The 25,319-nt window shown below is 45.0% G+C and overlaps 1 protein-coding gene across 2 annotated transcripts in view; it reads left to right on the forward strand.

Annotated features, from left to right (window-relative positions):
• The first annotated feature begins 792 nt into the window (after positions 1-792).
• The window catches only part of SNX31 (sorting nexin 31), an 84,967-nt gene continuing 60,440 nt past the window's right edge, over positions 793-25,319 (forward strand). Inside the window, exons 1-4 of one of the 2 annotated variants that reach the window (XM_069601150.1) lie at positions 793-1,064; positions 1,162-1,236; positions 13,686-13,800; positions 19,601-19,665. In XM_069601150.1, the coding sequence (XP_069457251.1) occupies positions 999-1,064; positions 1,162-1,236; positions 13,686-13,800; positions 19,601-19,665 (321 nt within the window). In that variant the 5' untranslated portion in view covers positions 793-998. The remainder of the gene's footprint in view (positions 1,065-1,161; positions 1,237-13,685; positions 13,801-19,600; positions 19,666-25,319) is intronic. The other variant, XM_069601149.1, reaches the window with a different exon arrangement.

Genomic DNA, 25,319 nt, shown 5'->3' on the forward strand with positions numbered 1-25,319 from the left:
TCACAAGAGTACTGGAATGGGTGGCCATTTCCTCCTCCAGGGGACCTTCCCCATCCAGGGATCAAACCCACCTCTTTTGAGTCTCCTGCATTGGCAGGCAGATTCTTTACCACTGAGTCAGTCATCTGGGAAGCCCAGGGTAATTACTAGATGTAGGCATATGTTGAAAATCTTCATTCACAGCGTACTGCAGGCAGTGTTGGCTCTCAATGGGACACAATGTTTTTCAATCTTATCAGGACACTGACTTGCAAAAAAAAATGTCAACATTTGGAGTCTGAAGGTGGGTCTGAGTGTGATCTGTCTGTCATGATGGACCCAATGGAAGGGAGCCTGGACATTCTGCTGGCCACAGAGATCAGAATGCGGCCCTGGAGCTCACACCTGAAGACAGGGTTTTCCTGGGCTGTGCATCCCCCACCGCCTAAGGCCCAGCAAGGAACCTGAGATGCCAGGGCGGGGTGGGGAGTAGTTAGGGAGTTGCGCGGTTGGCAGGTGCACCCGACATCCATGCCGCCAGAGCAACTATTTGTAACTTTCGTGGGTCCAAGGACCCCTCCGAAAGTCTGATGGAACCCAGGACCTTCTCAGAAGAATTCCATCGCCCCACCCATCCATGTACATTTTTCCCTAAAGAGCCCGCCGGCAGTCCACAGACCCCAGGGTGAAGCCTCTGGCCCAAGGCGGGCACTGGCATTTTCTAGCGTCTATTTGAATTCCGTCCCGGGTCTGCGGAGCACCTGGAGCCCCGCCTGGGGCGCAGACTGGCTGTGGGGCGTGGACGGTGGCCGCGCTTCGCCTCCTTCCCTTCCGGGGATCCGAGTGGTCCAGTCGGAGCGGGGCGGGGACCAGGAGGCGGGCCGCACCTGAGGACACCCGAGGCGAGCGGACCTCGGGGCCCGCCGCTGCACCCACCGCCGCGGGGCTCAGAGTCGAGGACCGCGCCGCCGCCGCCGCGGGCCGGGTCCCCAGCGCCGCCCCGGGCCGCCGCCCGAGCCATGAAGATGCATTTCTGCATCCCGGTGTCCCAGCAGCGGCCCGACGCGCTGGGGGGCCGCTACGTGGTGCGTCAGGGGGCTCGGGGTGAGAGCGGGCAGGGACAAGGCGGGGGCAGGGGTTCACTCCCTCGGCTGATTCGGACTCTGATGTCTCTGTTTCCAGCTGTATTCCGTGTACCTGGACGGGTTTCTGTTCTGCAAGGTGCGTTACAGCCAGCTGCATCGTTGGAACGAACAGGTGAGAGGATCCAGGCTGGCCCCAGCCGGCCCTCCCGACTCCAGTGTGGCCCGTGGGCTCTGGATGCTTGACTGTGACAAGACACCGCACTTCCTGAGGGCTTTGGGCTCCTAATCCGGGTCGTGGTAACTGGTTAATCGTGAATTGTTTGGCATATAGCTCAATGAATACGTTACCTGGTCTAATCACCTGGGGCTGTGAGGTGAGGTGGGATGCCCTCTAGGTAATTAATTATCCAACCCACCCCAGGCGGGTGATCCTCACCAGCCCAACCTGGGCTCCATTTCAATGCCAGTTGTTTTGCCAAGACAATATCCTTGTGCAAAATGAGCAAACCAAGTCTAGATCAAGGAGGTGTAGTCTTCAGTCTCTGGGATGTGAGTACTGGGCTTCCCTGGTGGCTCAGATGGCAAAGACTCTGCCTTCGATGCAGGAGAACCAGGTTCAGTCCCTGGGTTGAGAAGATCCCATGGAGAAGGGAATGGCAACCCATACCAGTACTCTTGCCTGGAGATTTCCATGGACAGAGGAGCCTGGCCGGCTACAATCCATGGGGTTGCAAAGAGTTGGACACGACTGAGTGACTAACACTTTCTCCCAGAGTTTAATTTTCCCCCCTTTGAAAAGGTGTGTCTCTATTTTTGTTTTCAAAGGAAGGTATTCATAGGCTTTAAATATGGGCAGACTGGAAAGCCAGGAAACAGGAATTATTAAACTAGTAGGCCATTTTCCACTCTAGTTTCTCACTCTAATGTCCTGATGACACTTTCTTCCAGCATGCAGACTGATTTATTAACCAGGCCCAATGGGTTTTGTTTTCCTAACAAGGAAGTGTTACAAATCATCAAAGTGGGTCAGAGGAGTACATAGAAGTTTGGAAATGAACTTAACCTTTCCCCCACCTTTATGCAGTTGTTTTTTTTTTTTTTTTAAGATTTTGTATCCCAATTATAAAGAACACATACCTAAAGTTAGAAAGAAAAAAAGGAAAAAGAAAAAAGCTTGCCTCGGCAATAGATATTAACATTTTGTTGAGAGTCCTTTCAGATAATCTCTGGTTTCTAGTGAGTAAATAGATCATATTTTCTTTCAAGACCGTTTTCTGTTGATGAGCAGCTCAGTTCCTTTATTATATTATTATAAAAACATCACTAAAGTGAGCCTTCTTCCTCATACATTCCAGTGTGTTGGAAAAGCCCATTTTCAAGGTATGACTAAGATTCTCTGGATTCAGGGGAAACAGGTGTAATGTGGTTGTGACTTTTTGTGGTCATTTTTGAATTGCTAGCACCTAACACAGTGCCTGTGGCCCAGCAGGTCCTCAGGAATGACCGTCAGTGGCTGAATAAAAAGGGCATGGATTCAGACTTTTGAAGGATAACAAGCTACTTGTGACTGAAACCTGCCTGGGGAGTCGGGAGGACTACAGATGGGGAACTCAAAGGAAGAGACAGTATAGTTGGTTTGGGCAGGTGTAGGATGAACATGAGGGTCACCTCCCACCCTCATCTGCCTCCCTGCGTGTTAGGTCGGGTTGGCAAGGTGGCCATTACAGGTGAAAAGCGGGGGTCGGCAGAGAGGAGAAGGGAGAGATGGGCTGACCACTTCCTGGCTGGACACCTCACCTCTTCTCTGACCTCCAGTTTTTTCCTCAGAAATGATCAGGTAGGTGGTTGTGGATGTCAGCTTCACAAGGCTCTTGTGAAGATTAGAATCCAGGTTCTCAGAAAACCTGGCGCATAGTTATGTGCTCGGTAAGTATTTACTGACGCAGAAGCTTGTCGAGCCCTCCTTAACCAACTCAGAAAGATGCTTGTTTTCAGAAAAATTCAGACCTATCAAATCCTAGGAGGCCCTGAAGCAGAAACGCAAAGCCAATTCTTCTTATTTCCACAAAAATCTGCCTTTTGTAGAGTATCCAGTGGATACTGATGAATACTTCCTATTTGCTTTTCAAAATTCTAAAGTGAGGATTTCTTTAGCCATTTTCCAACCATCTTACATGTATCATTGTTTCCCTTTTCTGTAGGAACAGTTCCTTTTAAATAAACTATTTAGATCTTAGGAGGTGGCTGAGCACCGAAGCATTGATGCTTTTGAACTGTGGTGTTGGAGAAGACTCTTGAGAGTCCCTTGGACTGCAAGGAGGTCCAACCAGTCCATTCTGAAGGAGATCAACCCTGGGATTTCTTTGGAAGGAATGATGCTAAAGCTGAAACTCCAGTACTTTGGCCACCTGATATGAAGAGTTGACTCACTGGAAGACTTTGATGCTGGGAGGGATTGGGGGCAGGAGAAGAAGGGGACAACCAAGGATGAGATGACTGGATGGCATCACTGACTCAATGGACGTGAGTCTGAGTGAACTCCGGGAGATGGTGATGGACAGGGAGGCCTGGCATGCTGCAATTCATAGGGTCACAAAGAGTCGGACACGATTGAGTGACTGAACTGAACTGAACTGAACTGACTGGTATTATTAATTTAGAACAATAACTAACAGTTACTCTGTGCTAAGCTTGGTGCCAAGAGCTTTATATGTAATATTGTGTTTAATTTTTATAACAGTCTTATGAGCTGCGATTATAATTAGCCCCATTTAACAGATGAGAAAACTGAGGTACAACTTGCCCAAGGTCATACCACTCCAAGTGTTGGAGCCAAGATTTGATCTCTGGAACCTGCTCTAACCACTTTGTGGTTCCTTATCAAAGTTGGCAAAATATCAGAAAAACAGACTATCAGAAAAACAACTGCATCCTAAGCTAATATTTTTTTTAGCTTATTTAAGCATAGTATAATAAAATTCCCCAACTGTATGTGTCTAGTGTGATGAATTATAAATATATTTAATCTACCAACACCATAATCAAGACAGAGGACAGTTTCCACACTCATAATGTTTCCTTGTCCCTTTGCCCTTGATCCCCTCCCTCCACCTCAAGTCCCAGACAACAAGATCTGCTTTCTGTCCTTAGAGTTCCTGGCATAAGATTTTATTCCACCTGCCCAAGAAGCCCCTATAAGGTTGGCATTGCAATCGTTATCATTACTTCCATTTTATAGATGAAAAGTCCAAGAAAGTTTGCTAGATTTAGCAAATAAAAATACAGGATCCTCAGTTAAATGTGAATTTCAGATAAATGACAAACATTTGTCTAGTATCAGTCAGTTCAGTTGCTCAGTCTTGTCCGACTCTTTGTGACCCCATGAATCACAGCACGCCAGGCCTCCCTGTCCATCACCAACTCCTGGAGTCCACCCAAACTCATGTCCATCGAGTCGGTGATGCCATCCAACTATCTCATCCTCCATCGTCCCCTTCTCCTCCTGCCCTCAATCTTTCCCAGCATCAGGGTCTTTTCAAATGAGTCAGCTCTTCGCATCAGGTGGCCAAAGTATTGGAGTTTCAGCTTCAACATCAGTCCTTCCAATGAACACCCAGGACTGATCTCCTTTAGGATGGACTGGTTGGATCTCCTTGCAGTCCAAGGGACTCTCAAGAGTCTTCTCCAACACCGCAGTTTAAAAGCATCAATTCTTTGGCGCTCAGCTTTCTTTATAGTCCAACTCTTACATCCATACATGACCACTGGAAAACCATAGCCTTGACTAGATGGACCTTTGTTGGCAAAGTACGAGAATATCTCCTGTAATATTTGAGATACTCTTAACTGGGCATCCTCTAATTTATCTGGCAACCCTAACTCAGAGACCAAAAGGTTGGCTGACTTCCCTCAGCCTCTTCTAAGCAGTTTTTATTCTTCCTACTCCATGGAAGATGTGAAATGGCTAAGAATTCTTAATCTGATTTAATATTAATACTGAGCACAATAAAAAAGGAGACAATATAAAGTCCCCATCTGTGTTTATGAATGTGTGTGTCATGTGTATGTTTGGTGAGTAGAAGTTTATTTCCAATTGATTTGGAAGTTCTGCATCACAATAGAACAGAAATTTCATCTTAATAGGATTAACTGATTATTCATTTACTTAAGAATATTTACTAAGTACCTATTAAATGGCAAGCACTATGTTAAATTAAGTGAAGACTCTGACTTTTAGCACATGTGATTTTTGGATTTATGAATTGGATTTCTATTTTGTATATTGGTGGAGTGGAAGTCGCTCAGTTATGTCAAACTCTTTGTGACACCATGGACGGTAGCCCACCAGGCTCCTCTGTCTGTGGAATTCTCCAGGAAGAATACTGGAGTGGGTAATCATTCCCTTCTCCAGGGGATCTTCCCAACCCAGGGATGAAACCCAGGCCTCCTGCATTGCAGGCAGATACCTTATCATCTGAACCACCAGGGAAGCCCTCTGCAATTGAGAAGGAGAACCTGACTGAGGTGACGTGGCCCCTGCCCCTTCTGTGGGAGGCTAATGTATATAAGACTGACCTGAGGAAAGATGGCTGTTTCCCAGAGGTCAGCTGTGACCCGTGCTCTCTGAAGTCATGGCTGGCAGCCTGGTTCCCACGGAGGCTCTCAAGTTCTGGCAGCTTCCCTTCCACTGCTGAGTGTTATCCGTCTCTCTGCCACAGGAGCTCCCTGACCTGACTGCTTTCTGTGCCTCTAAATGAATAAAATCGGTTTGATCTATGCCCTTGCCTGCACCACCTCCCTCAAGGGGAGTTAAATCTGTGAAAGAAACCTTTAATTGGCTCATTTTGGCCATCCTGTGTAAATGAGGCTGGACTCTGTGGTGAGGATGCTTGCCTCTTTGGAAACGCCCTGCTGGCATCAGTCATAGCAATGCTGACAAGCCTTGCAAAGGATCCTCCGTGCGAGAGGAGGGCTCCGCACTGGCTCAGCCTTCTTCCCTGCCAGGTGCTGACTCAGTCTGGCTCCTACCTGATATTTCTTCTTTCCCCGACTCAAACCGTCTGCTCTCATGAGCTGGCCAGTTGCCACTCCCTGGCTCACTTCCCCCTCCTGAGAAGGCCTCTGCCTACTGGGCTGTGGGTTAGAGACCAGCCTTTCTCAAGGGTCACCTCAAGCTCCGCCTCGTCTGGGAAGGCCCCCTTAATTGCACAAGATGCCATTCTCTGATTCCCGTGCCACTTTGTGTTTAAACCTTGTTGCTTTCGCCTCCTTTGTGTGAAGATTTGTTTCCCCTCTTTATTTAGTTGAGAAGCCCAAATTCTTAAATGAAGGAATGAATGAAGCCTGTAGGCATAGCATATCCAGCGCAGAATCCTGTTTTAGTAGAGGCCCAGTAGAGATTTGATGGAGGAGGAGGAGGGGATGGAAAGAGGGCAAGGAGAAGGAAAAAGTGGTGAAAAGACTGTGTCCAAGTTCTCCTGCTCACTGATTTTGGTTTAAGTCACTTCAGCGGCCTGAGTTACTCATTGTCAACTACTCTTATCCAGGTGGGAGGATGTGGTCAGATTGCCCTCGTTACCAAGGTGGGAGGGCGACAGGGCTCATGGCCATGATGACCGCCTACTTCACAGGACTGTACTGAGGAAGAAATGGGAGAACACCCAAGACTGATGTTCTTTAGTACAAAATCCCACAGTCCAGGTTGATTTGAACTTGTGACCCTTTATCTGGACCATCTGAGATTTTTAATTCAAGGGGCCTTGGAAGGTGGGATGACTGAGTCAACATCAGAAACAGAGGCTATCAAGAGGACGGTGTTGTGACTGTAATTTCACTTGTCCCAGGTCACCGCCGAGGGATAGAAATAGGGGGCTGCAAGCGCATGTGGCATCTCCAGATAAAAGGTCGCAGCTCAAATCAACCTGGACCGTGAGATTTTGTACCAAAGAACATCAGTCTTGTGTATTTTCCCATGTCTTCCTTAATACAGTCCTGTGAAGTAGGTGGTCATCATGGCCATGAGCCCTGTCATCCTCCCACCTTGATAACGAGGGAAATCTGACCACATCCTCCCACCTTGACGTCAAGGTTCAATTGGCCAGTAGAGTTCTCTTCATGTTAAGAGGCAGAACTGTACGATGCAGAAATTGGAGCAGGAGCCTGTGCTGGAATTTAAAAAAATAATGTTACCTGAACATGATTTTTCAAAGCAAGCAAACAAAAACACCTCTTACTAAAGGAACACGAGAAGTGCGTTTTCCTTCTGATCTCTTGAAACAGTTTTTGAAAGAGTGTTGGGGCTAACTCTGCTGCTGCTGCTGCTGCTAAGTCATTTCATTCGTGTCCGACTCTTAGCGACCCCATGGACTGCAGCCTACCAGGCCCCTCCGCCCATGGGATTTTCCAGGCAAGAGTACTGGAGTGGGGTGCCATTGCCATCTCCGTGGGCTAACTCTAATAACAGATAATTCTCAGTATGTGACTGCTTTTAATAGGTAAACTCTGTACTATTTGAGACCAATAGAAAAGACTGTATTTTGGTAGTGCTGAAGAATTTGTGCGGTTGGGATTGACTTTCGGTGGACTTTACTGCTCAGTGTGTTATGTTTATCTTCCCCCTTAGACCAGTGCTTGAGAAAGGAGGGGAAAGATTCCTTGAGAAGTCAGCTCTGGTTGTAAAACCTGCCGGGAGAGTTTTGGCTCTGGGGTGGGTATTAGGACCTTAATCCTTGTTGACTTTTCGTCCAGCTCTTGGCTGTAGGGCTCCTCCCAGAACACCCCTGGGTAACCCAGACAGCCCTGCTGGTTCAAGGATACTGCGATCCCCACCCATTTGGGAGCATCTGTGATGTTTATGTGGAGAAGGCAATGGCAGCCCGCTCCAGTACTCTTGCCTGGAAAATCCCATAGGTGGAGGAGCCTGGTGGGCTGCAGTCCATGGGGTCGCTAAGAGTCGGGCATGACTGAGGGACTTCACTTTCACTTTTCACTTTCATGCATTGGAGAAGGAAATGGCAACCCACTCCAGTGTTCTTGCCTTATGGGGTCGCACAGAGTCGGACACGACTGAAGCGACTTAGCAGCAGCAGCAGCAGCAGTGAAGTTTGTGAGCACTTGACAAGAAGATTGCCTTTTAAAGATCACTCAATCAGTTAATCAGGAAATAAGTGCATGCAAAGAAGACCAAGTCCAGCTTTTACTTAATGGAATTAGCAGAGAGGGGTGCAAGAATCCCTTGCCTGAGATGATGTAATGACTGAGGGGCCTGTGGATCCTCTCTGGCAAGGCAGGAAGATTTCCTCGAATTTAAAAAAAAAACAGAATTGTTGCTCTAATATTTTATACTGCTAGATTTAAAGAAAAAATGACAAATAACTACTGGAATCTGGCGGGTAATTTATTGTTTCCATTTCATAAAATTTCTTTTCAGCTGGAGGATAATTGCTTTACAATGTCGTGTTGGTTTCTGCCGTAAAACAACGTGAATCAGTCACAAGTACATACATGTCTCCTCCCTCTTGAACCTCCCACGCCATCCCACCCTCCAAGCACCAGGTTGAGCTCCCTGTTTATGCAGCAACTTCCCAGCAGTGATCTGTTTTCTGTATGGTACTGTGTATGTTTCAGCCCTGCTCTCTCAGTTCAGGCCACCCTCTCCTTCCACCCACCCCCTGCTGTGTCCACACGCCTCTTCTCTGTGTCTGCATCTCTATTGGGCAGGTAATTTAAATAAGAGGCAGTAGGGGTGGTAGGAACAGCCTGAGGGAATATAAACTCAAGTGATTCTAGACCCTCTTGTTTTTTAAAGAGAGGCCAGAGCATCGGGTTTCCTTTTTTTAAAAAAATAAACATTTTTTTTGTGGCCCAATCTCAGATTTCATATTATTTTTTTAAGTGCAAAGATGGTACAGAATTCTCATCTCCCTTGCACCCTAGGTGCAATGTACTCCCTTGCACCCTAGGTGCATAGGTATGGTACTTCGATTCCAGCGGCTTCCCAGGCAGCACCAGTGGTAAAGAACCCACCTGCCAATGCAGGAGAACTAAGAGATGCCAGTTCAATCCCTGGGTCGGGAAGGTCCCCTGGAGGAGGAAATGGCACCCCACTCCAGTACTCTTGCCTGGAAGATCCCATGGACAGAGAAGCCTGGGTGGGCTGCAGTCCATGGGGTCCCCAAAGGTCAGACACAACTAAAAGCGACTTAGCACAATGAACCTGCATTGATGCAGAATTACAAACTACAGTCTATCGTTTGTTCGAACTTCTTTGGTCTTTACTTAGTGTCCTTCTGTTCCAAGGCCACATCCAGGCCCCACATTAAACTGTCAAGTCTCTTTAGGCTCCTCCTGACTGACAGTTTCTCAGGCTTTCCTGTTGTTCATGACTTTGACAATTTTGAGGAGTATTGGGCAGGTAGTTTGTGGAATGTCCCTCTCTTGGACTTGGTCTGATGTTATTCAGATGACCAGACTGGGTTTATGGTTTTGAGAGAAAGACTCTGGGGGACAAGTGCTTCCAATTGCATCTTGTCTGGGGCAGTTGCTATCGATCTAACATTCTTGATAGTGCCCTTGGTTACCTGGCTGAGGGGGTGTTGGTCAGGTTTCTCCATATAAAGTTACTTCTTTCCCTGCCTTTCCACACTGTGCTCCTAGGAGGGAGGTCACCATGCACAGACCACATTTAAAGACTGAGGATTCATGTTCCATCTCCTGGTGGGATGAAGTATCTACATACATTATTTGGGATTCTTCTGCACCAGGATTTGTCTATTCTCTCTGATTTATTTATTTAGTTAATAATTTTTATCTGGACTATAAATTATTATAGACTCCTGGATATAATACTCCTGGAGTGGACTCTTGGATATTTACTTTATGCTTTGGGCTGTACTTTAATTAGATTTTATTTTATTGTTCAAATTGTTCCAGCTTGGCCTGTGGGAGCTCTTCCCCTATTGTTGACTTTTGTTTTCTTTGCACACTTTCTTATTTTCTGGCACTACAAGATTCCCAGACTCATCTTTTCTTTTTTTTTTTTTGGCCCCACTGTGTGGCGGGTGGGATTTTTGTTCCCCGACCAGGGATTGAACCCATACCCCCTGCATTTGAGGCGTAAAGTCTTAACCACTGGACCTTAGGGAAGTCCCAGTCCCAGACTCATCTTGTGTGTTTCCTGCCTCAGTCCTAGAATCAACCATTCCTTCAAGGAGTCCTAGTTGCTTTTATTGGAGAATAACATTAGAAACCAATATCTGGCACTAGGTGTGTCCTCCACTGCCGCAGTGTCGTTGCTTTTAGACCCTCTCAGCTGAAAGAGCAAGAAAATTTATGCGCATATATGCATGTCTTTAAATAATTACCTCTGCACGTAGCCATTTGTGTCTAAATTAAGTTAAACGTAAGTTCATACTGATGTCTTCAACGGTAACCCATCACCACATGGCTCACTCTAGCCTGTTCCCTTATCTGAAAACTCTCATTACAACAGTGAGAAACCACTCACACCACCTGCCATCCGTTGACTTGATTGTTCCATTCTGTGGGCACATATAGAGGTACCAGAATGGTTAACCTGTATCCACATAGGAAACAATTTCATCAGCTGGAGCTCAGTGCTTCTGTACAGCTACTTTTGCCTTTAATTTTACAGACACCACTCATTTGCAGAGTGACTTAAGTCAGCACCTTTCCCCTCATCCCCTTCACTGCAGTTGTTTCCTGTATTTATAGTATAATTAAATTGTTTACTCACATTCTGCATTCCATTCTGGGTTTCCCCCCACTTCCTAAATGATTCTTTAAATATTTGCACACATTAAAGTTGTGTCGTAAAGTTCAGTAGGTTTGCAAATACCTAGTATCATGTATCATAGTATCATACAGACTAGTTTCACCACCCTGAAAGATTCCCCATGCTTCATCAGTTCAACACCCCCTTTTTCCAAGCTCCTGGTGATCATGGATGTTTTTACTCTCTCTGTCATTTTGCTTTTCCCCCAAGAATATCATATAATTGAAGTCATACAGTGTGTTTTTTCAGACTGACTTTTTATTCATCAATGTGTATCTCAGTTTCCTCCATGTCTTTTTGTGGCTTGACAACTCATTTCTTTTTATTGCTGGGGAATATTCCATTGTAGGGATAGACCAGAGTTTGTTTATCCATTCACCTATTGAAGGATATCTCGGTTGCTTTCAGGTTTTGGTGATTACGAGTAAAGCACCTCTAAACATTTGTATGCTGTTTTTCTGTGGCCTCAGTTTTCAAATCTGTTGGGTGAATAACTAGGAGTGTAGTTGCTGAGTTATGTGATAAAACTATGTTTACCTTGTAAGAAATGGCCAAAATTTCTTCCAAAGTGGCTGTGCCATTTTATATTCTCTCCAGAGTATAATTTGAATATTTTTTAATTGCAAAAATAAATGTTGGCATCAAATTTAGATTCCCTAGAAATCAAGCAAACAGCCTAGCAGACCAAACGAAACATAAGGGAGCTGTGTCTTCCCTACAGGTGGGCCAGCAATGGCCTTTCTAAGCGTTAGGTCAACACCGTCCAGTAGAAATGTATGTGCTGGTGGAAATGCTCTGTATCTTCTTTGTCCAGTTCAGTAGGAACTTGCCATGTTTCCAGTGGCTATTGAGTATTTGAAATGTGGTTAGTGAGATGGAGGAGTTGAATTTTAAATTTTAAGTTTAAATTTAAGTAGTCATGGGTGGCTAATGAACGTCTTATCAGGTGGCCCAGTTCTGGGCCACCCGAAGGATTTTGGCTCGTACTTGAGTGAGATGGGCTGCTATGAAGGATTTTTTGCAGGGCAGAGGAATGATCTGACTTGTACTTTTAAGTAACTTTAGATTCTGTATTGGAGAAGGCAATGGCACCCCACTCCAGTACTCTTGCCTAGAAAATCCCATGGACAGAGGAGCCTGGTGCGCTGCAGTCCATGGGGTCGCAGAGTCGGGCATGACTGAGAGACTTCCCTTTCACTTTTCACTTTCATGCATTGGAGAAGGAAATGGCAACCCTCTCCAGTGTTCTTGCCTGGAGAATCCGGGGACGAGGGAGCCCGGTGGGCTGCCGTCTATGGGGTTGCACAGAGTCGGACACGACTGAAGTGACTTAGCAGCAGCAGCAGCAGCAGATTCTGTATTAGGAATAGATGGAAGGGGAGCAAGGGCGGAGGCAGAGAGATCTGTTAGAAAGTTATTGCAATAACCTGGAACAAGAGATGACAGGGGTGTGGACAAGAGTGATGGCAGTGGGGGAGGAAGAAGTGGCCAGATTTGGGATCTATTTTGAAGTTAGGGCTGGTGCAAGGTAAATATTTGCCAAACACACACTGTATTTTTGACAAAGGTCATGGAATTTTAGTTCATTCTTGTTTGCAGTCTCATTTCTCTTAGATCTGCTCTCATTTTCTTTAAGCCAGTGAAATTTCCTGTTCCAGAGGTACCATGTTAAAATCTTACTAGTTTCCTTTCTTCTACTTTAAAGAGAATGATACGATGTCTTATTTTCAAGCTTTTACTGTAAATGTGAGTCTGGAATGAAGGTCATTTTTGATTACCTAATTTAAAAATTATTTTTGATGCATCCACTATGAGCTTGCATAAAGATAGTTTCCAACATGGTCATAGTCTTGGGTCATATATGGGTGGGGAAGAGGGAGGGGTCTGGCAGGGTTTCTATTGGGATCATATGTCAGCCTTGCAGGACTTTTAGAAACCAACATTGTCCACTAACAATAGAATGTGAGCTACATATGGAACACTGCAAAATTTAGTGTTAAAATCTTAACATGTTAAGAAAGATTTTAAAAACAGGTGGAATTAATTTTAATGATATATTTTATTTAATCTGATATATCTAAAATATTATGATTTCAGTAGGTAATCAATATAAAAAGTTATTGAGGACGGTATGGTAACTCACTTCTATATTCTTGCTTGGAGAATCCCATTGGACAGAGCAGTCCAAAGAGTCGGACATGACCGAAGCTACTTAGCATGCACATTCCTAAAAAGTTATTAGCAAAATGTTTTACATTCTCTTCCCTTTGTATGAAGTCTTCCCTTAAAATTAGAGTTATTTTACACTTACCACCCATCTCAGTTTGGACTAGCTGTGTTGTCAGAGGCTACCAAATTAGACTGCACAACTCTGAGCATCTGCTGTTCTGTTCAAATTGGGTGGGTGTGGGGAGGGGGAATTAAATTCCTAACTCTCATCATTGATGTCACGAATCGGAATGAATTAAAGGAATATTGTGTGATGTGACTGATGGGCAGTTGTGTAAAAACAAATGAAAGATTAAAATATACCCCAAATCTACCAAACTCAGACTGGAGTTGTCAGTCTGAGATACGTCTAACAGTGTTCTAGAAACCTATACTAAAATAAAATCCTCTTTAAGAAAATCAAGGTATCACCTTTTCCTCCTTTTGACCATCAGTTCAGTTCAGTCGCTCAGTCGTGTCCGACTCTTTGCCACCATCAGGAAGTGTTAATTTTAGATAAAGTGCTGGAGAGAGACTTGCCCCAAGTGGGGACTTAGTTGTCTCACCAACCTTGAACGGTAGGTGCTTTGCCTTAACCTTGTGTTTTCTGGATCTTTCAGCTGAAGCGGGTGTTTGGAAATTGCCTGCCACCCTTTCCACCAAAGTACTATCTTGCAATGACCACATCTATGGCTGATGAGAGAAGGGACCAGTTAGAACAATATTTGCAAAATGGTATGTATGGAATCATACAATATGTGGCCTTTGTATTTGGTATAAAAATGCTTTGTTTAGTGTCACCCCTCCCCCAGCCGCTCTGTGTTGGTTTTGATTGTAGAAGTCAAAGAAATATCATTTGGATTAAGACTGAACAAAAGGATAAAATGATCTGCTTTTATGTGAAAGCTTTCAGGAGATATCAGAAATGTTTAGTGGCAGCGCTGGAGATGGCAGTTTCATCTCCGGCCTCCCTAGGAGCAGAGCTGAGGCACCAGGGATGCTTGGAGATCTGCTCTGGACCCATTGGGCTAGTGATACAGAGTCTTGGCGCATTGCTGGGCTTCTGAGAAGTCCTATATGCACAGCAGGATGAGCTTTCTCAGAGGACGGTGGGGGGAAATAGAATCATTGGCATTCAAACAGTTAAAGCTTTAAAAGGGGGAAATGGTATAGACATAAAATGTTTTAAGAATAAAACCTGGCCAAAGAGTTTAACATGAAAGACATGTTCCCTTCCACCTCAGATTCCCATGCCTTTAAAAGAAAATACTATTATTAATACAAGAGGCTTGAGTATTTCTCAGAAACCATCCTGTGTATTCTAGTGTGTATATATCTTTGTTGGTTAAAGACAACTCGAGGCTTACTCTATACATTTTTCTGTATATGAGTTTTGTTTTAAATTAATTAATTCGCTTATTTTGGCTGCTGTGGGGCTTCCTTGCTGCACGTGGGCTTTCTTTAGTGGGGGCTGCTGTTCATTGTGGAGCGTGGGCTTCTCACCGCAAGCGGGCCTCTTGTTGCAGAGCACAGGCTCTAGGACACGTGGGTTCAGGAGCTGCTTCTCTTGGCTCAGTAGCTGTGGCCCAAGGGCCCAGTGGCTCCATGGCATGTGGAATCCGTGCTGGCCAGGGCCCGAACCCGTGTCCTCGGTATTGGCAGCCAGATTTCTGCTGGCTGCACCACCAGGGATGTCCTGAATCTGAGTTTTTAAAACGTTTTAGTCTGAAAGAATTTCTGACTTACAGTGAAGTTGCAAAATTAATGCAAAAGTTTCTGTATATTCTACCCGGATTTCCCAGATGTTAACACTTTACATTTGCTTTATCACTCTCTCTCACTTTCCCATGTCTGTGTTGGTGTTATGAATGTATGCATGATATATATTCTATATAATTTTTGAGACACTTGTTTTGCATATATAAACCACTTTATCGTTCGTTAAGTACATCTATGTGTATTTCCTGAGATCAAGGACTTTCTCTTCAGTAATTACAGTGTAGTTATAAAAATCGGGCAATTAACACTGATATAGTAATGGTATCTAGTATAGAGACGTTATTCAAACATCGCCAACTACCCCACTAATGTCCTTCACTACAAAAGAAAAAAAATTTTTCTTCTGTATGTTGATTTTGCTCCTTTTAAAATATTTATCTTACGGATCTTTCTTATTGTTGTTCAGTTGCTCAGTAGTGTCCGACTCTTTGTGACCCCACTGACTGCAGCACGCCAAGCTTCCCTGTCCATCACCATCTCCCAGAGCTTGCTCAAACTCATGTCAATTGAGTTGGTGATGCCATCCAACCATCTTGTTTTCTGTCCTCCCCTTCTCCTCCTGCTTTCAATCTTTTCCAGCATCAGGGTCTTTTTTAATAAGTCAGCTCTTCACATCAGGTGGCCAAAGTATTGGAGCTTCATCTTCAGCATCAGTCCTTCCAATGAATAAACAGGACTGATTTCCTTTAAGATTGATTGGTTTGATCTGCTTGTAGTCCAAGGGACTCTCAAGAGTCTTCTCCAACAATGCAGTTCAAAAGCATCAATTCTTCAACACTCAGCCTTCTTTATGGTCCAGCTCTCACATCCATACATGACTACTGGAAAAACCATAGCTTTGACTAGATGGATCTTTATCGGCAAAGTAATGTCTCTGCTTTCTAATATGCTGCCTAGGTTTCTCATAGCTTTTCTTCCAAGGAGCCAGCATCTTTTGATTTCGTGGCTGCTGTCACAATCTGCAGTGATTTTGGAGACCAAGAAAATAAAGTCTGTCACTGTTTTCATTGTTTCCCCATCTGTTTGCCTTGAAATGATGGGACTGTATGCCTTAATCTTAGTTTTTTGAATGTTGAGTTTTAAGCCAGCTTTTTCACTCTCCTCTTTCACCTTCACCAAGAGGCTCTTTAGTTCCTCTTCACTTTCTGCCATAAGGGTGGTGTCATCTGCGTATCTGAGGTTATTGATATTTCTCCCAGCAATCTTGATTCCAGCTTGTGTTTCTTCCAGTCCAGCATTTCTCATGATGTACTCTGCATAGAATTTAAATAAGCAGGGTGACAATATATAGCCTTGATGTACTCCTTTTCCTATTTGAAACCAGTCTGTTGTTCCATGTCCAGTTCTAACTGTTGCTTCCTGACCTGCATACAGATTTCTCAACAGGCAGGTCAGGTGGTCTGGTATTCCCATCTCTTGAAGAATTTTCCACAGTTTATTGTGATCCACACAGTCAAATGCTTTGGCAGTCAATAAAGCAGAAATAGATGTTTTTCTGGAACTCTCTTGCTTTTTCCATGATCCAGAGGATGTTGGCAATTTGGTCTCTGGTTCCTCTGCCTTTTCTAAAACCAGCTTGAACATCTGGAAGTTCACGGTTCACATATTGCTGAAGACTGGCTTGGAGAATTTCGAGCATTACTTTACTAGCATGTGAGATGAGTGCAATTGTGTAATAGTTTGAGCATTCTTTGGCATTGCCTTTCTTTGGGATTGGAATGAAGACTGACTTTTTCCAGTCCTGTGGCCACTGCTGAGTTTTCCAAACTTGCTGGCATATTGAGTTCAGCACTTTCACAGCATCATCTTTCAGGATTTGAAACAGCTCAACTGGAATTCCATCACCTCCACTAGCTTTGTTCGTAATCATGCTTTCTAAGGCCCACTTGACTTCATATTCCAGGAAGTCTGGCTCTAGATGAATGATCACACCATCGTGTTTATCTGGGTCCTGAAGATCTTTTGTGTACAGTTCTGTGTATTCTTGCCACCTCTTCTTAATACCTTCTGCTTCTGTTAGGTCCAGACCATTTCTGTCCTTTATCAAGCCCATTTTGCATGAAATGGTCCCTTGGTATCTCTAATTTTCTTGAAGAGATCTCTAGTCTTTCCCATTCTGTTCTTTTCCTCTATTTCTTCAGCATTGATCGCTGAAGAAGGCTTTCTTATCTCTTCTTGCTATTCTCTGGAACTCTGCATTCAGATGCTTATATCTTTCCTTTTCTCCTTTGCTTTTTGCTTCTCTTCTTTTCACAGCTACTTGTAAGGCCTCCCCAGACAGCCATTTTGCTTTTTTGCATTTCTTTTCCATGGGGATGGTCTTGATCCCTGTCTCCTGTACAATGTCACTAACCTCATCCCATTGTTCATCAGGCACTCTGGCTATCAGATCTAGGCCCTTAAATCTATTTCTCACTTCCACTGTATAATCATAAGGGATTTGATTTAGGTCATACCTGAATGGTCTAGTGATTTTCCCTGCTTTCTTCAATTTCAGTCTGAATTTGGTAATAAGGAGTTCATGATCTGAGCCACAGTCAGCTCCTGGTCTTGTTTTTGTTAACTGTATAGAGCTTCTCCATCTTTGGCTGCAAAGAATATAATCAATCTGATTTCGGTGTTGACCATCTGGTGATGTCCATGTGTAGAGTCTTCTCTTGTGTTGTTGGAAGAGGGTGTTTGCTATGACCAGTGCATTTTCTTGGCAAAACTCTATTAGTCTTTGCCCTGCTTCATTCTGTATTCCAAGGCCAAATTTGCCTATTACTCCAGGTGTTTCTTGACTTCTTACTTTTGCATTCCAGTCCCCTATAATGAAAAGGACATCTCTTTTGGGTGTTAGTTCTAAAAGGTCTTGTAGGTCTTCATAGAATCATTCAACTTCAGCTTCTTCAGCATTACCGGTTGAGGCATAGACTTGGATTACTGTGATATTGAATGGTTTGCCTTGGAAACAGAGATCATTCTGTCATTTTTGAGACTGCATCCAAATACTGCATTTAGGACTCTTTTGTTGACCATGATGACTACTCCATTTCTTCTGAGGGATTCCTGCCCACAGTAATAGATATAATGGTCATCTGAGTTAAATTCACCCATTCCAGTCCATTTTAGTTCGCTGATTCCTAGAATGTCGACATTCACTCTTGTCATCTCTTGTTTGACCACTTCCAATTTGCCTTGATTCATGGACCTGACATTCCAGGTTCCTATGCAATATTGCTCTTTACAGCATCGGACCTTGCTTCTATCACCAGTCACATCCACAGCTGGGTATTGTTTTTGCTTTGGCTCCATCCCTTCATTCTTTCTGGAGTTATTTCTCCACTGATCTCCAGTAGCATGTTGGGCACCTACTGACCTGGGGAGTTCTTCTTTCAGTATCCTATAATTTTGCCTTTTCCTACTGTTCATGGGGTTCTCAAGGCAAGAATACTGAAGTGGTTTGCCATACCCTTCTCTGTATAGTTGTACAGTAAATACTAATTTATTGAACACTTCTTCAACAGCGTTCCCCATCCCAAGGATCCATGGTACTGACTGTCATGATTAATTCGCATACATGCCACATATGGGCTTCCCAGGTAACACTAGTGGTAAAGGACCTGCCTGCCAATGCAGGAGGCGTGTGCCACGTGGGTTCGATCCCTGGGTCAGGAAGATCCTCTGGAGAGAGGATTGACGACCTACTCTGGTATTCTTGCCTAGAGACTCCCATGAACAGAGGAGCCTGGTAGGCTACAGTTGGCAAGGTCACACAGAGTCGAACATGACCGAAGCCACTTAGCACACATGCCGCGTATATTCCAGAAAACAAGACAAGAGCTTGCCCCCCACCCCCACCCCCGCACTGAAATTACCTCTTTAAAAGAGAGGGGAAAAAGTTTTTGCTCTTACAGAGACTCTCTCTCTTAGTTATTTTATTTTGAAAACCTTGGCATCATTTGGGAAGCACAACCTGAAATGACCTCAGTTAGTGCTAGTCTGGAACGCTGGTGGAAGTGATTGGACAAGATCAGTAAAAGAGCAACAAAAAGAAAGACATTTAATATAGATTTAGAAGGTGGGTAGGTTCAGCTCGAGTGTGGGAGAGAACTCATGGGGAGGAAGATAAGAACTGAGAAAGCTGCAGGGAAGCCCCTCTCATGTGACTGTGGGGTCCTCAGGGGGCAAGTCCCGGCCCCATGTACTCGGCCACAGCTCTGAGTGTTGGTATCTGGAGCTTTAAATCTAAGGGGGTAAACGTCTTATAAGTACAGAAGAAACTTTAAATCTCTGGCAGCCTTATTATTGCCTTTTTTTTTTTAATAACCTTTTGAGAGCTCCCATTGTGAAAAGAAGTCCTCTCCATCCTTGTTTCTTGGCTGATTTAAAATTTTCAAATGACCAAGCATCTTGCTAAAGTGGGAGTCTAGATCCACAGTTTTAGGTCTTACTGCTTCTCCATATCAACTTCATCATGTTTCTAGCAGGGGCAGCAAGATGGCTATTGAGTGGTGGATGTGCATGAGTGGAAAAGGGCTCCTGTAAAGAGTCACCTGGGACTGGTGTGACAAGTTCACGTTGTCAGTCCAGGCTGCCTGGAGGAGGAGGGCTTTGTAGGTTTTCGTGGATTTGAGAAGTCACAGGCTCCACTGCCTTTAAGGAGGCAGCGGTGCACTGTCAAGGCCTGGAGGGCTCCCTGGAGGACAGAGCAGTTTAACAGAACAGTCAACCCAGCCCCGTGCTAACCTGGCTTGCTGTCCCTGTTTTTCAGTAACCATGGACCCAAACATGTTGAGAAGTGATGTCTTCGTTGATTTTTTAAAACTGGTGCAGCTGGTAAGCTTACTTTTCTTGACTAACATCATGATTTCACTACAGAATATGTCTCCATGGGTGTGTTTCTGACCATCAGCCCTACAGAGCCTGGATTCAGATAAAATACATTCATTTGGAGGACACAGGAAGATGGTTCCTATTAATATTTTCTTCTTTTGGAGGCTTAGATTCTAGATGGAACATTAAGTGCAGCACTTGGCCTTTTGCCCATTTTAATTAAGTTGATACCTTTTATCTGTTGCATAAGCACTGACATCTCAAAACTAGCCATGGAAAAGAGAACACATTATTATTAAGGGCCCCCATGACAACTCTGGGACCCCACTTCTGTAGCTGGGACTTCCAAGTTTGCCACAGTGAAGACCTCAGGACAGCTGAAAGAGCCATGCCAGATTATATTTGTGTATTCTCTGCTTAGAACTTTATTGTAAATGAATTATGGAGAAAATGCAGTCTCACAGAAGGACAGACAGGAACTCCCTTTCCTTTGTTGGTCTAAAGAACCACTGGCCACTTGTCCCCAGAGGCTGGAGCTTGGCCAAATACATTTATTTAGTGCAGGATCCATTCGAGTGGTACCCTGGGAACATCTTTATGCCTCCTTGTGCGTTCTTGACTGAATGGAAGAGCTTTGAAAGCACTGAAGTTGTCCAACGATATGATATTACTGAACTGGTTCCCTGGTTCAGGGAGGAGCGATACCTTGATCAGACTTGTAAGAAACAGGAGCAAAGTGCATTTATTCAGCGGCTCAAGTGTGTTGATAAACTTACTGGTCCACCCAACTGAGAAATGCCGCTGGAGCCTCCCATTGTATGACTGCCCGTAATCTCACATATACTTAATGTTTGGTGTGTGTGTGTGTGTATGTGTGTGTGCATGTGTGTGTGTATATACACATACATGTGTATTTTATTTGAAAAGTTTGTTGTTGTGGCGGTGATGGTGGTAACATTCAAACAGCACAAAACAGTACATGATAAAAGTAACCTCAAAGTGGTGGCGAACGTGCCTGCCAATGCAGGAGACACAAGAGACATGGGTTCAATCCCTGGGTTGGGAAGATCCCCTGGAGGAGGAAATGGCAACGCACTCCTGGAAAATTCCATGTGGACAGAGGAGCCTGGTGGGCTACAGTCCAGGGGTCACAAAGAGTTGGATGCGACCGAGCACACACCTATGCAACCTCACTCCCACCACAGAGACACTTGTTTACAGTTTAACACGTGTCCCTGCTACGCATTTCTGTGCAGATACAAGCATTCACACATATGCATACCCTCTTCTGTCTCCTGAATAAGCACTTACTCTACCCACTTTTTGAACCTTGTTTTTCAGTTTGCGTCTTGCAAATCGTTCTGTGTGAATGCACAGAGATACAATCAGCCTTGGTCCTGCCGTCTTTGTGCGCATTGTGGTTTTGTTTTCAATGCTTTCTAAAAGTCGTTCAGAGGGTGGCAGCGTTTTGGAGCTTTTTTTGAGTGTTTTAGTCCTCTCTGTATTTTTTTTATCTGTATAACTGCGCGGAAGCCTTTTGCCCCAGCTACATTTTGCAGCATCTCTTCTTTCTTCTTATGATGGAGTTTTCACTTTTGCAGTGGCTTCATTCTTCTCTTCTGTTGCTTCTGTGAATTTGGCTGGCTTCCTTTTATGCTCTTTTGTTTGCTTATCTCCTTGTTGAGGTCTTTATTTGTTCTTTGAGGTCTGAGTTCAGAGAAGTCTTGTTTTGGTTAACACAGTCATCATGTTCATTTCCTTAGTTGCATCATTTTGCCTTTTTTTCTTTTTTAATTGAGAGCTTTCCGGACCAGGGAGCAAACCCGTGTCTCCCGCATTGGATTCTTTACCACTGAGCCACCAGGGAAGCCCAGTGGCATCATTTTGGGGGCATATATTTTTCACCCACATTTGGTCACATTTCTTTCCTCCTTTCCTGAGGGATTTTTGCCTCTGGCTCTTCCCAGGAGACCCTCAATTTTGAAAGAGTTCATGTTCCCGGAGCCAGTTGTTTGCTGACCCACGATGCTGGGAATTGCCAGAGCTGAGTTGGTGGAACCCGTCTGCTGGATCTTGCCTCTCATTTCTGGGCACTTTCTCACTAACACTGTGCACCAGGGTGGAGTGGCGTGTCTGCCATGAAGCCCAAACCACACAGTTCCTCTTCTCAAGATCATGGCTTCCACCTTCTTGCTGATGAATCGGCCCCAGGACTGACTTAGTAGTTGGGAGTGCAGGCTTGGAGGGAGAGGCCCAAGATTCATAATTTGGCAGCTGCCCTACTTTCAACTTGCGTGGCTTGAGGCCATTTACTTAGTCTCTTTGTATCTCAGTCTCCTCATCTCTAGAATGAGCGGAGTAGCTCTTCTCTGAGGGTTGTTGGAGGATGAAGTGAGCCGGCGCTCCTAAGGCACATAAATGTCACCTGGCCGATGTTGACACCTAGGAGGTCCTCCTGCCATCACCAACACCAATCCTTTTGCCTCTTCCCCCGCTGCTGAGAGATTGCTTTGGGCAAAGACGGCAGGCCTGTGCATCTCTCCCCGGACACTTGGTGTCATCAGAGGGGCCCAGACTTGTGCTCCTAGACCCTCCTGGCGCCTCCTGAGGAGCTGTGTTAAGACAGCGTCAACGTGACCTAAGTCCTGGCTGCTGCCCCTTTATCCTTCTGCTTCCCTCCTCCCTGCACAGGTCCAGTGTTCACCAGGCTCGGCAGCTCCTCTGCAAACCCAGTGTTTCAGGCCTGGGACGATGTTAAACTTCTTCAAAGAGTATTTTCCTTCCACTTTTTTTCTGTTTGCCTCCAAAACAAAATGAGGACAACTCCTGAAGATGTTTATAAAAGAGGCTACAGTATGATTTTGAAAAGGATACTGAGCTTGAGTCAGGAAGGTGGTTCTGTGTTCATCAGGCTCCTGCCCTGCCTGCTGCCGTCCTTGACTGTTCATGTTGCTGTTTAGTCCCTTGGTTGCATCTGACTTGGTTGTGTCCGACTCTTTGCTACCCTATGGTCTGTAGCCTGCCAGGCGCCTCTGTCCATGGGATTCTCCAGGCAAGAATTCTGGAGTGGGTTACCATGCCCTCCTCCAGGGGGGTCTTCCCAACTCAGGGATCAAACTCACATCTCTTAAGTCTCTGCATTGGCAGGCAGATTCTCGACCACTAGCGCCACCTGGGAAGCCCCGTGACTGTTTATCGTGGAACAAATATGTGTTGAATGGTTGCTGGGACTTGATAATGCTCCAGAGGAGAGGGAGGCACCAGGGAATCACACCTAGTCCAGATCATGGAGTTTCCAGCCTTGTTGTGGAGACAAAAAAGTCACCGTGTAAGACCAGAGATGTAATGAGCCCAGTGACACAGGAATGAGACCGTGATACAGGACTACACCCTGTGGTACAGGGCTGAGTGCTCTTATACAGGACTGAGTGCTGTGATACAGGGTCATGATGCAGGATTAGGGATATGTCGAGATCTCCATCCTCTCCGCTCTGATGAAGCATCTGTGGGCCCACCCACCTCCAGCGGCTCCGTGCCCACTTTCCCTGTGTGCAGTACAAACAGTATTATTTTCTCCATGTGACTTGGTGAGAAAAGGGCTCAGAAGCACTGCCACAGGGTGAATGAGTGTCCAAGGGACATGATAGAGGGCACCTTGGTTAATGACCTGAAGAAGGACCTTGAAGTTAGCATTGGGTGATTTCCGGGGTAAGCAGGGAGGTAAGATTATACTCTAGCTTTTTCTTCCCATTCAGGGAAATGCTAGCAAATCACATTAATATCTGATGGTCTGGGAGACTCAGGACAGATATTGGTAAAAGGGAAGCAGTAGCCACTTATTATTGGGGGTGAGGAGCCTGTCCCCTGACCACCTTCCAGGGCCAGAGTTATTCCTCAGCAGTGACTAGATGCGGTTGGTGCAGGGCAGACTCGACCAGCTGAGCCTGCAGTGAGGTGGCTCGTGGAGGACTGGTGAGTGCTGGGAGGACTGAGATGAGCACAGGAGATGTGTGGGTCTGCCAGACCATCAGAGGAGCCCAGGTAGCAAGGGTTGGGAAGTTTCCCCACCTCAATATTATACAGACATGCTCCCCCGCCACCGAATATTTTCACAGCCTCTAATAAGTGCTTGGCCTGCCGCTTCCCGGTGGTTACTACCCAGTAGTCACACACTCGCAGGCCTGGCTCTCCAGGACTCGGCAGGTACGTGCACACCTTCCTGTCTCTGGACAAGGACACAGCGTGTTAGAAATGTGAATACGTGTGACCATGCAGGAGGCTCCCGAGGAGCCTCTACCCAGGGGGAGCCTCAATCATCGGAGGGGGCTGCTTCTACAGGAAATTCGATCTGGGCTGGACCCGACACTTTCGGTGCAGTATCTCATTCACCCTCGCGACTTGTTGAGGGTGGTGCTCCTCTTTTTCAGTTAAGTACGTTGTTCAAAGATACACATCTTAATAAGTGGAAGCCCGAGGAGCCTGGATCCACTGATGTCATGAAGTGTTTCTAGAGCGGTGGCAGCCCCCTCTAGCCCCATCCCTCACCAGGTCCCACTTGTTTTGTATCTAGACCCCTCCTGCCCACCCACTTACCATGCTCCCTGCCTTTGGCCTGCAATTGCCTCTGAGATGAAGCGGGTTTTGAAAGGCAAAACCAGTCTTTAGACTAAGGCCTGTATGTTCCTGGTTCTTAATCTATATAGTGTGAACAGCATGTTTGAGAAGAAAGAGACTAAGAAGGTATTTGTTGTGGCTTTTTTTGTACTTGGGGAGTTAGGGGCAATGTATATATTTGGGGAGTGTTGCCCACCATGGGTCTAGGGGCTCTGGGAAGTGACTCTTTCCCCATTTCCTCTTAAGAATGTTTCCTGTTTCTCTTGTAGTGAAATGATTAGGACTGATTAGTAAGTGTGATGGAAATTTAGAGGTTGGCACATCCAAATATGGATTTTCTGGATAATAAAGATCAGGGTAAGTGCTATGGCTACCAGACATTCTTTGGCCTCAGAGGAGAACATCAATAAAGCCCACTGATGGAGCTTCTTTGAAATATTACACAATTTCTCAGGGTATTAAATGTGATTTGAAAATGTGTTAAAATTAAAACAGTTTAAATGTTTTAAAGTGTGTTAAGGCAGCCCATGTGTCCTCAGTCGCTAAGGCATATCCAACTCTTTGTGACCCCATGGACTGCAGCCTGTCAGGCTTCTCTGTCCATGGGATTTCCCAGGCAAGAATATTGGAGTGGGTTGCCATTCTCTTCTCCAAAGGCAGCCCATGGTAACGGAGGATTTAGAGGTTTCTTAAAGATAAATGCATTTGATTTACTAGTGTGAATTGTGTGTTTTAATTCCTGGTCCCCCCTAAATCAAGATGGCTTAGTTAAGTTTTGTTTTTGTACAGTCTGAACCCACCATGTTGGCTTTTTTCCTCTAATTGCATTATTATGTCTTTTACATTTTATAAATTATATATATATATATATATACAAGTAAAATTCAAATATCACAAACAGAGCCAAATTCCTCCTCGATCACAACTCCCAACACAGAATGTTTCATCTGTTGTGCATTTGCTTTTATCTCATTAAAGTTTTTCAATTCTATCATTTCTCCTCTTCACCATATTGTCCTAAAATTTTTCATTTTTTAAAACCA

The sequence above is a fragment of the Ovis canadensis genome, chromosome 9 (assembly GCF_042477335.2).
Source record: "Ovis canadensis isolate MfBH-ARS-UI-01 breed Bighorn chromosome 9, ARS-UI_OviCan_v2, whole genome shotgun sequence".
Lineage (NCBI taxonomy): Eukaryota > Metazoa > Chordata > Mammalia > Artiodactyla > Bovidae > Ovis > Ovis canadensis.